The 12,316-nt window shown below is 56.0% G+C and overlaps 1 protein-coding gene across 1 annotated transcript; it reads right to left on the bottom strand.

The window, feature by feature from the left end:
• Window positions 1-1,272: 1,272 nt before the first annotated feature.
• Window positions 1,273-9,232, bottom strand: CXCR5 (C-X-C motif chemokine receptor 5). Its single transcript, XM_009648072.2, has 2 exons — window positions 9,134-9,232; window positions 1,273-3,621 (listed from the first exon to the last, which is right to left on the bottom strand). The coding sequence occupies exons 1-2, from the start codon at window positions 9,170-9,172 to the stop codon at window positions 2,545-2,547; spliced, it is 1,116 nt and encodes a 371-aa protein (XP_009646367.1). The 5' UTR covers window positions 9,173-9,232; the 3' UTR covers window positions 1,273-2,544.
• Window positions 9,233-12,316: the final 3,084 nt, after the last annotated feature.

Raw genomic sequence — 12,316 nt, 5'->3', positions numbered from 1 at the left:
TTGCATTCAGCTGCAGGGGGAGCGACGTCTGCTGTTTGGGGAAGGGTCTGCCAGCTCCAAGCCAAGCCTTCGCTAGGCTGGCTGAGCCAAGTGCAGGCGCAGGGGCGGCTTTCCACTCGGGTTAGCAGCCGCTGTAGAACCGGGGCAGGAGGTGCTGCAGTCAGCGGAAGAGGCTCCGTGAAGCAGGGAGCTAACGCGGGTCTGGACTGACTCCCAACCCAGCAGACCCTTCTGCAAGCACTGGGAGAGGGAAATCTGAGCAAGGTGCTCTTACGAGCCCTGGGGTCTCCATGTGCGAACAGCAACGCTTGTCAGAAAGGTGCCGTCGGCGCTTTTAAAGCTCTTTGATGCATTCCCCTTGCAAAAGCGACACGACTGCAGTCAGCTGCTTGTAAGCGCTATACGTGAAAAGACAGTATTTTATTTAACTGTTTGTTACAGGTCACATCAAAACTTTCTAAAAGTTACCAACGTAACAGTACTAAAAACTACAGCAACAGTAGTTGCGTAATCTATTCGCACTTACTTTGCGTGCAGATTTTCTTTTTACCTTGTGAACACCGTAAGAATTTTACGCTCTGACTGTTCATTTCTTCAGCAGCGTTTTTGTGCAGGAACACGGTTCCCATCAGAACCGGGGCTGGGGAGGCGTTTACAACGCGTCTGCAACAGATTTGCTCACGGTACAACTGTGGAGATGGCGAGGGCAGGCTTCAGAGAGCTGCTCTTCCTCCGCTGCGCATGCATACTTGGACAACCACGGTCGCCATTACTCGCAGGTTTCAGCTTTGAAGATGAGCAGTGGAGGAAATGGTGGACTGCGCTTTGTGTAAAAAGCCTTATGCTTGGGGAGTTTTGCTCCTCGAGTCACAATTTGAGTCCCAAGATCTCTACCTGAGCTGGACTGGCGTGACGTGGCCCCTTCTGTCTTTTAGTGCGGCCCTTGGGTACAGCGAAGTTTGGCTGCAGCTGAGCCCTTTGTTGTTGTGGTTGAGCTTCAGAAGTGAGTTTAGCACAAAATTCGCGCTGCGGCAGGAGAACCGACGATGTTCCGACTTTACTTAAAAAGCGAGGTGAATGGTAGAGCAGACTTTAAAGTGCGCTTGTGATTAGGGTCGTGCTCACGCGACAGTGGGTAGGTAAGACTCTCGTACAGGTCACAGCGCTGCTTAGCTAGCAAGAGACGTGTCACGGAGCAACGCTGTGTACGCGCTGCGATGTTACCCCTACAGAAAACAGCAGGCTGCACGAGTCCGCCAGAGCTGCCCCGCGTGCCAGCTTGCGGTGCAATTACTAACGACAGTGAAAGCTGCCGCTCTTATTTTGGACCGAGTTGTTATCGAGCAGCCCTGACCAGAGCAGTGCTGGATACTCGTGGCTCCGGGCAAGATCAGCTCCCAGGTTTGTCCTGCGTAAACCTGGATGCACTAAACCTCTAAAAGCCCCGTAGATGCAGGTGGAGCAAAAATATCGGAAAGCGCGGTGCAAAGCAAAATGCTGCGTTCCCGCTCTGCCCGCTCAAAACGAACAGAAATTACCCAAATGAGCTCTTTTCCTTACTCTTGGGCAATGGGCCTCCTTGCTTGCAGAACCCACAAAGTGCCGTACAGCTAGCTGCAAAAGCAAAAGTTACACCTTCGAGCCTCACAAAGCCGTGTGGTTCATCTCCCCTGCGCTCAGTCACAAGATAGAAGCCATCTCTCCAGACAGCCGCCTTCTTCAAAGGAAAGCTTTTGCATAGTCAGGTGTTCAGCAGTCACTGACTGGAGCTCTTAACAGCAGTAAAACGGATCAAGTGAGCAGGAAAGGGTGCAGCTGATGTCAGGAAAGGAATCTGCAGCAGTCAAATATTTGAGGCCACGGCAGGACCTCCTGGTGCGAACCAAGTTGGGAAAATCAACATGCTGTGGCTGGCCAGGGGAATGTCACGCAGCAGGAGCAGGAATATTGCAGCCAGAGACCGTCCAGCACCGCGTGCCCAAGCTGTTGGAGTGAGCTCTGCATCCCCTGCCAGTCCTATCTGCATCTCCCCTTCCAGCTGCCGTGGCCACTGAGTCCTGCTGCTTCCTTCGGGCGCGTCTCTACCAACCTGAGCTGGCAAAACAGAGACCTGCTTAGCTTTTGTCCTCAGCCCTCGCTCGCTGACACAACTCCACATTGACTTAGCTGCAGTTTTTTCCTTGCCCCGGCACCCCGGTCTCCTGCCTGGCTCCGTGCACAGGATGCCTGCCGTCGGTTGTTCGAGGGAGAGTGGAAACGACGGGTTCGAGCCGCTCAGGTTCATCTGGCCCTGCCAGAGTGACTGTCGGACAGCCAGCGTTCGCCAACGTCTGCCAGGTGGATTTCTACAGGTGTGAGAACCAGAAGGAGCCAGGGAAGGTATCTGGTGGGATTTGGGTGTCTGGTGGCTACTGGACCTCAGTCTTCTGAGGAGTGAAGAGAGTGGTGGGGATGCTTGTGAAACTTGGGAGTGAGGTCACAGCACGTGTGCCACTGGGAAGGCAAGCCCCGGGCTGGTTCTGCCCTGCAGGCAGCCTCTCCCAGCTAGAAGGTGGAGATAGAGGTGGTGTTGTCAGACTCGATCCCGCTGCCCTTCCTCGTCACCTCCAGGATCTCCTGCAGGGTCTCCTGGCTTATGCAGCCCAGCTCCTGCAGGATCCGGAAGAAGTCGTTACGGAACTTGACTCCGATGAAGGCGTAGAGGATGGGGTTGAGGCAGCAGTGCGGGAAGCCAATGGCCTCTGTCACCATGATGGCCGTGTCCAGCTGGTCTTCCAGGAGGCAGTTCTTGGTGAAGGCTTCTAGCTTGGTCAGTGTGTTCAGGAAGATGACAATGTGGTAGGGGCTCCAGCAGAGCAGGAAGACGCCTGTGACTAGGATGGCCACGCGGACAGCTTTTTGCCTCTGCAGGCGCTGGGACTGACACAGAGCCCGGACGATGGCCGTGTAGCAGTAGCACATGACCAGCAGGGGCACAAAGAAGCCCACGGTGTGGTAGAGGAAGCGGGTCGCCAGCCAGACATTGTTGCCGTCGATCCCGACCTCTGGAAAATAGCAAATGCTGCGGTTGCTGTCATCTGTCCAGACTTCCATGAAGATGAGATCGGGCAAGGTCAAAAGCAGCGAGCAGAGCCAGACAGCCGTGCAGGTGAGGTGGATGGAGCGAGCTCTGCGTTTGCGGTAGGTGTGGATTGCGTAGACGATGGCCAGGTAGCGGTCCACTGCGATGCACCCCAGCAGCATGCTGCTGCAGTAGAAATTGATCTTGTGGACAGCGCTGAGGATCTTGCAGAGGAACTTCCCAAACACCCACCCAGCCAAGCTCTCCACCACGCTGAAGGGGAAGGTGAGCAACAGTGCCAGGTTGGCCAGGGTGAGGTGGAAGAGGAAGTTTTCCGTGGTAGTGCGAGACCGCTTGAACCTCTCTAAAATGACTAGGACCAGGGCGTTGCCCACAGTCCCCAACACGAACATCAGCAGATAGATGAGGGGCATGAAGACCCTTCTGAAGGGGTCTCTCTGGTTGCCAACCACAGACGAGGCAGGGTTGAAGCAAAAGTAGCCCTCCAAAGACGGGGTGGTGTTCTCGGCTTCGTAGTAACCGCTCAGCTCCACCTGGCTCTGGGGAACAGAGAGAGAGTCTGGTTACCGAGGGGAGTTTCTGAACATGAGCACCCAGTCCCTCAGCCGCGCCTGGCAGACCGGGAGCGGAGCATCCCCGCATCCCACGGCCCGCCTGCGTCAGGAGGTGCTGCCTGTCTGCAGCCTGATGACCCGGGAGGCCCCTCGGGCGCCAGGTCCCAGGAGGTGCGGCAGCATGTGGAGACCGTTGTCCTGATCTCCGACAGCGAGGGCTGCTGCGTCGGTAATCCTCAACTAGCATCTTTGGGGATGTTCTGGTGGCCAGACGGATGACCGGTTTCATCTCCTGGTTCTTGTTGAGTTACCTGCTGGTGGTTTTTGCTTTCTCATGCGGCATGGAACCCTCCTTTACCAGCTTTCCTGATCTCTCCACCTGTTTCTGACACCCACTGTGCCTGTCCTGCCTGCTGTCGGGTATAAAGGTGGTGGGATTCACCGCAGAGCTCATCTCTACCTTGAGTTACGTGCGCTGATCCTGTCCCCTTCTGCCCCTCCTCCTCGAAGACCTCCGAGCTGCCTGGGGCAGAGCAAGGCGAGGTGGGGAGAGCCGCAGCCGTGCTTGGGATCGCTTCCCACACGCTGGGAGAAAGGTGTGGGGCAGCTGTTCCAACGCGACTGGGGGAACGCCTCCGAGGCACTGCGGTGCCATAGCTATGGGGCTGGATGCTGGAGAGAGAAATCTGCTCCGTCGGTAAACCTTGTGCTTCTGAATTTACTGCAGCCAGAGCAGGAAAGGGAATCTGAAAACGCCACTCTGACCCCGCACTGATACCCGGTAAGGAAAGTGCAACTGAGCCGCCGCAGACGCGACTTGTGCTCGCCTGCCGTAGCTCCCTGCCAGGCGAGCAGCCCGTATGCGGGCTGAGACCGCGCGCAAGTCCCGGAAAGCTGCAGCTGCGCTCGGGACGAGTCCCCTGGGCAGGGGCGTGCTCCGGCCGGCCGCGGGCACCTCGCAGGAGCTGGGTGTTCACAAAAGCAAAGGGCTCGGATGCTGGCGGGCAGAAAAAGAGAGCGGTGCAGGAGGCGTGCGGCAAGCTGAGAAATTAGTGACAACTGGGAAGAGCTCGGCAGCAGTTACCGTGAGCTCCCCCACCCACACCCTCTCTGGAGACCGGCGCTGAGACTTCAGTGCCAACCACAGCGGAAGTCTCTGCTCGCTGCTTTCATACCTTTCACTGCCAGCTGTAGCCGTTTGCACCTGCTGCTCCTTCCCTCATCAGCCAAAGTTCCCATCTAAAAATACTAGCGCTGCTTCAAACAGCTTTAGAGCGCATTTGGGGGGTTTTTGCATCCCTCCCCCCCGCCCCCCCATGCTGCTAAGCCAAACGACTGTGACCAGCCCCGAGTCCTGCATTGCACCTAGCTAGAGAAGAGTGATTTACGTTTCTTCTCTCTCAGGCGAGCCTTCCTCGGGCCACGCGCCTGCCCGGGGCGAAGAGGTGACATCGCAGCGGCAGCGCTCGTCCCAAACTGCTGTGCTGCTGAAGCCATCTGCACGGCTCCGAGGGGAGCCCCAGGCGTGTCGATGGGGAAGAAGCCTACGGAGCATTACCAAACATGTACCGAAGCAGGAAGCTGGCTCAGGTGGACCCCGAGCAGTGGACGGTAGGAGGGCAAGTGAGCCTTTGGGGACAGTGTGGAATAAGCTTGCCCAGCTCTTGCCCTCTTCCCTGCGCTCCTTCCAAAAAGAGCTGCGAGCCTGACCAACTTTGGTCTGGCCCAAGTTACTCTTGGTCTTGCCACGGTCCCATTCCCCACCGGCTCTGCACCCCGCAGTGCTGCTGCTGGGCTGTGATGCCACCGCGCTTCCTCCTGAATGGGCAAGAGCCACTCCTCTCGGGGGGGGAGTCGAGAGTCCTATTCCCTGCCCAAAACCTTAAACGCACGCAACTGTCTTCCCCTAGTGTAACGGTGGGGCTGCAAGCCTTTGGGGAGAAGCAGTCGTATTCCCAGAGGACAATTATTTTCCCAGTTAAGGGTATGTTCCTGGAGACTGCAGATTGCTGCTAAAGACAAAAGACTTTAGAAATCCCTCCCAGTTTGTTTTCTCCCTGGCTTGAAAATGTTTCCTGCCTAGTCTGTACCTGGACCCTGCGTCAGGAGTTACCAACATGCACAGAAACCTGCGACGTGTTGGCCGGGGCCAGATCCTCGAATCTCCCCCGTCCCCCCCCAAAAAAACCCCTAAAACCAAGCCCAAAAGCTTTGCAATTAGGTACGGCGACCGAACCAGGCTGCTCAGGACACGCGGGTGACTGTGCTGAAAACCCCAAAGAGAACGTGTGTAGGAATGGGTAACTTCACTGGGGAGAGGCGGGGGGGTTCCAGCTTTAAAGGGAAAAAGGAAATTATGGGAAACGGCCGGGTTTGCTGGCTGGGGTGTCGGAGCGCTGCCTGGAGCTGTGCCAGTGCCACCGTCGATGGCGGATGGGCAGCCCGCGTGGTGTTGAACAGCTTTGGCTGCCGAACGGTTTCCAGCATCGCCTTGCATTCGGAGCCAGGGGTGCGGAGGCCGAGTGCCACTATCAGGCACCATCTGATTGCTGATAAGATGGCAGGTAGGGCTCTTACTGGAAGCCACTCGCCGCGGGCAGGGGAAGCGTGCGCTGAGCTGTGTCTGAGGCGTCCTCTCATGTGCGTCTCCGAGCAGAGCAGCGAGTGTGGGTGGGAGCGGGCAGAGATGACTTGGAGACAGATAAAAGAGGCTGAAAGGTCAGAGTCTGGGCAGGGACCAGAGGTGCAGGAGAGGCGCTGAATGTGACCAGCTGGGGCTTCTGGGGACTCTGCTGAGATTCCCATTTCTAGGACTGGGAGCGGGTGGCTGCCTGATCTGTTACGGGAGGAGTCCACAGCGAGTGCGCAGTGGGACCGTTGTACAGGTCTTCTGTCGTACAGCTGCAGCCAGATTTGGGGGTGGGCAATCAAGTAGTGCCTTTTTCTGTAACTGAGCAGCCAAGTGCGTGCCTGGGAAGTCCATCCCCGTATGCTCTTTGTCCAGGGATCCCTTTTCCCCTCTACACCACGACTCGGAGTTATTCTGGTCTCTGCGCGTCAGCTGCTTTTCTCAGTTCCCCACAACTGCCAGCGATCAAAACATTTGGCTGCAGAACAGAAGCAGCCTCTGCACTGTTAGGGATTTTCCACGCGAGTCATTCCCTTCTAGCCCATGCCAGGGCTGGGAGGAAGTGCATTTCATTCCCAAAGCCTTAAAAATTAAATTGCCCGCATCACTGCAAGTTCCTGACAGAGCTTCTGCTCACCTCTCTCTGGGTGCCTGAACTAGGGAAACCCACAAATAAGAGCAAAGCCCGTGGAAAGGCCACGTTACTGTAGCGCGGGTGCCTTTGCAGCTCTTGAGTCACGCTGGTCCCATTACAGTGAGAACTGGCCTGCAGCACCTCGGGGACCTGGTGGAGATCTTGGTGGTCTTTCTGCAGCTGTGTTTTTGTTCTAGTCTGCAGCTGAGGAAGGTTAAACGGGCAAAGCTTTCTTGCTATGGAGAAAAGGAGTTGTCGTTTGGGGCACCTGACTTTTCCACAGGGTTACAGAGACGAGCGGTGCCATACGGCATCAAAGCCGGGCGATACGGAGATAAATGCCCTTTCGGTGCAAATGTTCTCATCGTTTTTCCGCCCACGCTTGCTCAGTCGGTCAAGCGATCCTCTCTGGTGAGTGCACAGGGCAAGGTTTGTGTCGCCGCTTTGACAGGTCACCGCTGAGGTCTTTTTTACAAATCTCTGTGGGTAGGTGGCTGCAGCAAGAGCCGCGCGTAAGTGAAGTGACATACGGCACCACCAAAGCAAAGGTGACGTTGCTCGTGTGAGATCTGTGGCCTGTTCCAGGGAGGGAGCCAAACCCGGGAAGCTCCCAAGGGGCAGAGGTGGAAAATGCGTGTGTCAAACTCCTGCCTGCGGGAGGTCTGAGAAAAGGCATCGGGCCGTTCCTGCTGCGGCACCTGACTGTGGCTGCTCGGTCCCAAAGTTAGCAGAGTTTCCTCCCGCCTCACACGGGGTCTCCTTTACAACTGAAAATGATTCACGGCAGAGGTCAAATTGCTAAGCTAAGGTTCTGGAAAGTACTGCGGACAAAGAACAAATCCCAATGCTGCTTAATCCCCCTGCGTTAAAAACGATGCAGTTTTGCCACAAGCAGCCACTTGCTTACAGCGTGTGACGCGCTGCGGGCAGGCGGCCAGCGTGCTTCAACTTTGCTGGTTTTCTGGTGGTGGGACAGATTTGCAATGGAGAGTTCAGCCGGAGGAACAAACCAGCATGGGGATGAAAAAGGTTTGGGTTTGGTTTTGGCCTCTCGGCAAGCATTGGTGCTGCCACTGAACTTCAGCAGAGGTCAGGGAGAGAAGCGTCCTTTCCAGAAAAGCTCTAAAGGAAACGACCATCGTTCGCAAAGAATTTTTATACTGGATGAATCGGAAAAAATACGGAGGGCGGGGCTTGCCCCCCACATCTCCTCTCTCTTCCCTGGTGTATAGGGCAAAGGAGGGACAGAAAAATTGGTAAAAATTAAATCCAGGATTTCTCTCTTTAGAGTAACTAAACAAGAACTGGGGTCTGCTGCAGAGAGCTGCTGTTTTAAAAACTAAATTCTGAGCTGCCACGCTTGAAAACCAGGCTAATGATAGCGCTGCCGTGGACTTCCCCTTGGATAGCACAAGATACTCGAAAAGGTGCAGCTGCTGTCTTCCACTTGCAAACGCAGGGGAGAGAACTACGGGGCAGAATACACAGCATCATCGCTCCCTGGTAGAAGAAGTACTTGCGATTTATCTTCCCCTCTTTAAAATTCCCCTACTGCAAATATACAGCGTATTCCCCTCTCAGCAGAGTCTACGGCAGCCTGTTCGTGGAGAAGGCAAGCAGGGGTAGGAGCGGGTATAGTCGTACCAAGGGTTTTCCTGCGCGGAGGGACGGCATGATAGCATTGGGTTTTCTTCGGTATTCCTGTTATGTAAAAATACTAGCTGAGACGTCCAGGGCTTTGCATGCTGTGCGCAGTCATTTATACCACCGAAGGCTGGTGCAAAAGGCGCCCGACTCAGCACAAGTGTTTCACACCCACGCTGTGTCAATGGCTGCGCAGAGAGCAGGACAGCGGGGAGCGGAGATTGGGACGGGCTGGCGGCGTGGGACAGGGCTGCAGCAGCCCGGCTCTCCCAGCGAGCCGCCTGGCCCCTCGGCAGCGACTGTGGTCTTGGTCCCCGTCCGCGCGAGGACTGGGTTCACACCGGCTGCAGCCCCGTCACGCTGGCGCTCTGCAAGCGCAGCGCTGTCGGCTTCCAGCCCCCTCATCGGTCAAGTCTGGACTCAAGGGATGCGAGGGCTGATTGCGCGGGCGTAAGAAATCGCTCAAGCTCTCCCTCTGCTTACAGGAGGGTGAGAAGACGGACAGATTGAAACCAGGACTTTCAGCCCACCCCGGCGCTACCTGCTCTCCCCATTATCCTCTCAAACAAGCAAAGATGGGCCTGACTCACCAAGTCATAGGTCTCTGATGAGTAGCTGACAGGCCCCATGGTTTTAGGGGCAGGATCCGTCTCTCCTCCAGCAGTTTCAGCAAAGGTTCTTCTTTTTTTGGGGTGGAGTTAGTCATTTAAGTGAGTAGGGAGGGACCGAGCATGTAACAATAGAATATTTGCAAGGCAAATGAGCTTCAGGCATGGAGTGACCTAACTGATGTAAAGATTAGCATCTAGCTTTATCATCTCTTTTTTTTCAGTGCTGTACGTTGATTTTTGAAGTACAGTTTGAAGAATCCACGTTCCTTTGGTCTGTACCAGAGAAGATCCAGAACCGTCTATAGCCAAGAGCCTTGGAAACCTGCAGGGCTCTTGCCCATGGCTGTCCTCTTCCCAGGTGGTCCGAAAAGCGTTGGAAAGCTCTGCGCCAAAGGACCGGACCCCCTTACTAGAAATCTCCCTGGATCTGGGCGCCTCTCTGGAACCGTGCAAGACTTCGAAGACACCCGAGATGAAATGTGTGGGTCTGGTCTGCGTGACCATTGCCCTCTGCCTCGGAGTCCGTCCTCCTGGCTGCTTTAGGCGCAGTGACCTGCAGACGTTCTTCTCCTTCTCCCACTGCTTCGCCCCTTGCCTTGGCCCAGGGGGGTGTACAGTGGCTCGCACAGGTCTAGGGAAGGGCGCCAGCTAGCAGAGGCCGGTCCGTTGTACGACACACAGCCAAGCCCCTTGATTTGACACCTTCCTGCAGCGCTCATCTCACCTACAATAAAGATGGGAAATCGAGATTTCCTCTGCTCAGGGAAATGGGTGTTTTGGCTCAGTAGTGTCGCAGCGGCAGATTCGCAGTGCGAGAATCCCGGTCTGGGTCAGCGGGATAGGGCAGCGTAGCATCTGGCGTTTTAGCAGAAAGCTTCTCCTCTGCGAGGAGCCAAGGTGGTTCAACAAGCGCTGTGCCCGTCCTCCTCTTGTCTGGGCACAGCTGCGCAAAAGCCTCCGTACCAGTCAGGAGTCTGGTGGGACTCGGACCAGTCTCTTCTTGGCGAAGGAGGAGGCAGCGGTATTCCGGTGAGCACCGTTTGATTTCATCCGCTCCTTACGCTTATAAGCGGGAGCCTGGTGATCCCGACTTGACTGGGGGACCTGCTGCCCTGAGGATGTCGCCATCTTCCCCTGCCCCGGGGACGTTGGTGTGCACCTGCGCGTGCCCACCCCACGCACTGGCCTCTGGGCACCCCTTCTCCCGAAAGGGAGAGGATGGAGAGCGGCAAAGCCAGAGGGAGGGCACGGGGAGCTCGTGCTGCGCCTCGTGTCCCCCACCTTGTGGGGGGAGTAGAGACTGAGCGAGCCCTGTCCGGCATGGCTTGGCTGTCCCAAGGCCCTGCGCTGCCGGGGCTGTGGGGTGAGGCAAGAACTGGGTTACCTCTGCACCTGGGCGATGGAGAGGTTAGGGAGGATGTTTTCACTCAGCTAGAACTGGAGGGTGGAGCACTCAGCATCGGGGACTTCCTTTAAGGACTAGCGATGAGGGTGCTGCTCCCCACAACAGGGCGTGTTTGGGACCGGCTGTGTCCGTGAGGCAGCTCGTGACCTTCAACAAAAGCCCCCCCTTCTCCCCCCACCCCAGCCCCAACTGCCCCGTGAGCAAAGCAGAAGTACCCAAGGTACTGCAAGTCCGTAGGTGACTGTGATGCTGCGGAACTCTCGGGTCAGAGAGGCAGTCTGCAGGATGCAGCTAGGGAGCCCTAGGCTGGAAAAACCTGCCGGGCTGTGAGCTTGACCCTCAGGCATGGCGCAGGAATGACAGGGGTTCAGGGAGCCCGCTCCAAAGCAATAGACACAAATGATATCGCTTGCAACTCATACTATGTCGAGGAAATGACTGCTACCGTACAGGCGTGACCTACAGGATCCATGTGTTTCTGTAATGTGAAGTGAGGGGAGAAAAATAAATGGGGAGAAAAGAAATGTAAATGAAAACCAGTGTCACTCACGGGCAGGTAAGGAACCGACTACGGATGAAAATCGTCGTAAAATTCAACAATAAATATTTGAGGAACGTTTTGGTGTCCATACATGGGAATTCCTGGCTGAACTCTGATTTTTCTGCCACGGGTGCACGCTCTCACTGAAAAGCTGTTCTTGTATTGTCAGGAACGTAACGTTTCGTTAACTTGTGTGAGGTCTTCTGATAATAGGAAATTATTGTAAGGGTGATAAAGTGCACTACTTGCGTCTGAAGCTGCTGTATTCTGTATAACTACGTGACTACCAAGCACGCCTAGTGACCAGTTTGACGCTACCCCCGCTTTCTGAACTCTGCTCGAGAAAAGCCAGATCACTTCTGGCTCCTCAATCGTCCCACCTCTAGTGTTTTCCGTTTGTTTGCTGTTGGCATCACTAAAGCTTTGCGAAGCGTGCGCTGCCAACGGGTGTTGGTCGTGTTTACTAATCCGTTCATTTCTGTTGTCATTTGTTCTTTTAAGGTTAGGGCGTGCTATTTCCCGTACGGCTTGTTGCAAAGCACGACGCTTCGCCCTGCAAAGAGCTGAGGTGACAGGCCGGTCCCCGTGCAGCAGGCACCAGGGAACCAGGGTGCCTGTGCCTCTGACAAGGGTAGCGGTGGAGTCAAGGCCGCTCGGCCGACAGGCGGGCACGCTGAGAAAACAGGCGAGATGCAGCTTTTCCGCTCACCTGGCGTTTGAAGGCACAATGCCTGTCTTCTTGGGTTCTTTTTTCTCTTGCTGCGTTAACAAGAAAGAGGGATGCGTGGGGTGGGAGAGAGGGTTACAAAGTGCCCTCGCCGCCCCCCGGGGCTGGCGGGTCGGGGTACGGCAGCAGCCCCGCGGCAAGCAGCCAGGCAGCCTGGGGGCGAGTGCAAGAGAGGAAGGACGAAGCTGGGCTGATGGGAGGGTCGGGGTAAGGAACGCTCCGAAGACGGCTGTGTATGGGAGGAGCCAGGAAAACCCAGCAACCTAAGGGGAAACAAACGGGGCTCCCTTTTTGTTCCCTGGTTTGGAAAAAACGTTTGAGCAAGAATTTGCCTGCAGACCGGCGCTGGCAGTACCGGCGTTTTCAGGCTTGTGTTTAAGGTTACGCTCCTGTTGTGCCTCACTTTGACAAAATCCTCCTGTACGCAACGGGGAGCGAGGGTTCCCAAGCTGCCCTGCTCGGTGGTTACGGCCCCGGCGGCGGGTCCTG

The sequence above is a fragment of the Egretta garzetta genome, unplaced genomic scaffold (genome assembly GCF_000687185.1).
Source record: "Egretta garzetta isolate BGI_Z169 unplaced genomic scaffold, ASM68718v1 scaffold391, whole genome shotgun sequence".
NCBI classification, from domain to species: domain Eukaryota; kingdom Metazoa; phylum Chordata; class Aves; order Pelecaniformes; family Ardeidae; genus Egretta; species Egretta garzetta.
Note: the sequence above shows the minus strand (reverse complement) of the source record. Positions and strands in the feature narration are given on the sequence as shown.